This window comes from Eimeria mitis, genomic scaffold, assembly GCF_000499745.2.
Source record: "Eimeria mitis Houghton genomic scaffold, Emh_scaff6210, whole genome shotgun sequence".
Classification (NCBI taxonomy): Eukaryota; Apicomplexa; class Conoidasida; order Eucoccidiorida; family Eimeriidae; genus Eimeria; species Eimeria mitis.
The window spans coordinates 1-3,053 of NW_024015693.1; the positions used below are offsets into that span (position 1 = coordinate 1).

At 48.0% G+C, this 3,053-nt stretch overlaps 1 protein-coding gene across 1 annotated transcript; it reads right to left on the bottom strand.

Moving 5' to 3' along the window:
- Window positions 1–412: 412 nt before the first annotated feature.
- Window positions 413–1,000, bottom strand: EMH_0086510 (uncharacterized protein; the record flags this gene model as incomplete). Its single annotated transcript, XM_038022900.1, has 1 exon — window positions 413–1,000. The coding sequence occupies one exon, from the start codon at window positions 998–1,000 to the stop codon at window positions 413–415; it is 588 nt and encodes a 195-aa protein (XP_037878754.1).
- Window positions 1,001–3,053: the final 2,053 nt, after the last annotated feature.

Sequence of the window (3,053 nt, forward strand, 5' to 3'; positions counted from 1 at the left end):
TGAATTCTCCGCTGAGTTGGCGGTGAAGGCGCGAAAGAGGAATTGTCTTTGTTTCATGGCTTTGACACCAAGAGGGGCCCCGAGTGACCGTTGGCCAGAGGGGGGCCCATGCTGCCCAAATATAGCTTCAGGGGGGACGCAGAAACTGTCGTCTCTCGTCATTAAAGGCTACTGTTGTTGCTGCAACTCCTGCTGCTGCTCTTGCACCTCCTGCTGCTTATCTGGTGGTAGCTGCTGCTCGTGCTGCTCCAACTTTCCAAGCTGCTGCTGCATTTCCATAAGGTATTTATATCGCTGCATCGCCGCCTGTCGCTCTCCATCGGCAATCAGCGACTTTGCAAAACTGGCATGAGACAGAGTGAGGTTCGCTGCCGCTGCTCCTGAAGCAATATTTGCTTCTTGCCCCCCCCCCTCAAGCCTCTTCTCCGTTTCCGGCTGTTGCTGCTGCTGCTGTTGCTGCTGCTGCTGTTGCTGCTGCTGCTGTTGCTGCTGCTGCTGTTGCTGCTGCTGCTGCTGTTGCTGCTACTGCTGCTGCGGTTCCCTTTGGTGCTGCTGCTGCGGCGGCTGCCTTTGCTGCTGCTGCTGCTGCTGCTGTTGCTGCTGCTGCTGTTGCTGTTGCTGTTGCTGCTACTGCTGCTGCGGTTCCCTTTGCTGCTTCTGCTGTTGCTGCTGTTGCTGCTGCTTCTGCTGCCGTTGTTGCTGCTGCGGTTGCAGCAGCAGCAGCAACAGCAACCGCAGCAGCAACAGTTGTTGCTGCTGTTGCTGCTGCTGCTGTTGATGCTGCAGTTGCTGTTGCTGTTGCGGCACTCCAGAGACCGAAGGAGCATCCGCCTTGCCAACTGACGGGGACGAAGGGCGCTTCCCCTCTGCAGCAACGCTGATCACGCACCTGTTTTTCAGCTTCACCTCCCCTGCCTCCGACGTTGGCATACGATCTGCAGTGCAGGAAGAACGTGCTGTGTGGATTCGCATGCATATTGTGCATGCAGCGAGCGTGCATGCGCTGGAGCACTCCGGCCTTCGACAGCCCCAAATATGTGAAGCTTCGGCGCCTTGCCACAACCGTTAGCTGCTTTTCAGACTTCCTGCCTCACCGAGATGATGTCCTGCATGCTTGCTCTCTGTTGTATTTCTACCCGTACTAGTTATATGTATGTAAATACATGTAAATATACAGAATGTACATGTATTTACGTACAAAATATATGTAAATATACATAATACATGCATATATATATACATATATAATATATATATATATANATATATATATATATACAACCAAAACAAAAAGGACAGTATATAAATGATTCAAAGCACAAACAAAAGGAAGCACAGGCAAGGACAAAAGGGGACGAAGATGAGCAGAAAATGTGGCAGAGACAAAGAAGGCAAACCGTTTGCTTCTAGCCAGACAAATACAATGCTGTCCCCTCATCAGCATCGCAGTTCTTGTGACTGTCAGCTCCCTCCGCGCTGTTGTTACCTTGCTGCAGCACATCTCCGTCCGCTGCTGTGCCTGGCGCTGCGGCTGCTGCTGCAGTGTGCCTTTCTCTGCAACAGGTTCGTCTTGCGTTCCGTCTTTGGCAACAGCAGCAGTAGCAGCAACAGCAGAATTCTTCTTTTGCTTTAGTCCAAAATTCTCTGGGCTGCAGTTGGCTCTCGTATCTGTGGCATCGTCACAAGAAGCAGAAACAAAAAGCGTTCCTCCTGCTGCTGCAGATTGCGTCCAAATAACAGAGAGCGATGACCAAAAAACACAACAAATGCATACAAACAACAAGAATAGATGCAAACAAACATAATCAAAACAGAAAGCAAAAACAAAAAATAAACACAAATAACAAGGAAAGAGAAATACAATCACACAGCAAGGAACAATGCAGACCAGTAGCAACAGCAAAGACAAACGGATCCCTTTAACAAACAGAAGCAAACACAAACAATTGGAAAGGACAAATGCCGACAAAACGCAACACGAAGCACAAGTACATACAGGCAAACGAAGACAAATGCCAACAGTGCGCGAATAAAGGTAAGCACAGACCAGCAAAGCTGAAGCAAACGGCTGCAAAGAGTCAAGACAAATACTAACGAATACAGAAAAATACGAAAGAATAAACAGGGCAAACAGACAAAAACAAACGAACAACAGAGGCAGGTAAGAAAAAATGACAAAATCAACCACAAACAAGCAAAAGCAAACAACGACAGAAGCAAACAAGCATAGGGCACACTTCTCATCCGTCTTAAGCTCATAGGTGGTCACGGCATGCAGCCATTTGACAGAATCAAGAAACGCAAAACACCAAGAGCAGAAACCCACGGGAGAACAGCGCAGCACAAGGTACGCTCCACTTCTAGTTAGCAAGTGCCTTTTGCTGTCCGGCAAAGGTCATGAGAGAAGCGCCTTTCTGTATTTTGCCTCTCGGTGAACCGCCGACGACTCTCCTCCAGCAGACGATTTCCTTCATATGCACCCTTGCAACAGCCTAAGCAAGGATGCATAGCATCAGCAAGCAAGTGTAGGCGATGTTTCTGCCTAGGTGACTGAACGTAGCTAAGACGAGCTACCAAAACAACAGCACTTGGATTTTTCAGACAGAATTTATGCATGCACGCGTGCATGCATGGGCGTAACTAACAACCAACAACAATAAAAACAACAACCCGCAACAACCAATCATCCCTGTTGCTGCTGCTGCTTCTTCTGCTGCTGTTGTTGCTGCTGCTGCTGCTGCTTCTTCTTCTGCTGCTGCTGCTTCTTCTTCTGCTGCTGCTGCTGCTTCTTCTGCTGCTGTTGCTGCTGCTGCTGCTTTTTCTATAATGCATGCATGCAAATATTCCCCGTTGAAATCCACTCCTTTGCTGCATCTCTGCAGCAGCCCTATCATCTGCATGCATGCATGCGTATATACACTGGTGGGGTGTATATATACCTGCCGCCTTGGCGGTGAGCAGCAGAAATTAATATGTTTAAGGTAGAGGCTGCATTAGATATTTTCTCTCTACATCTACATTTATATATATATATATATATATATATATATATA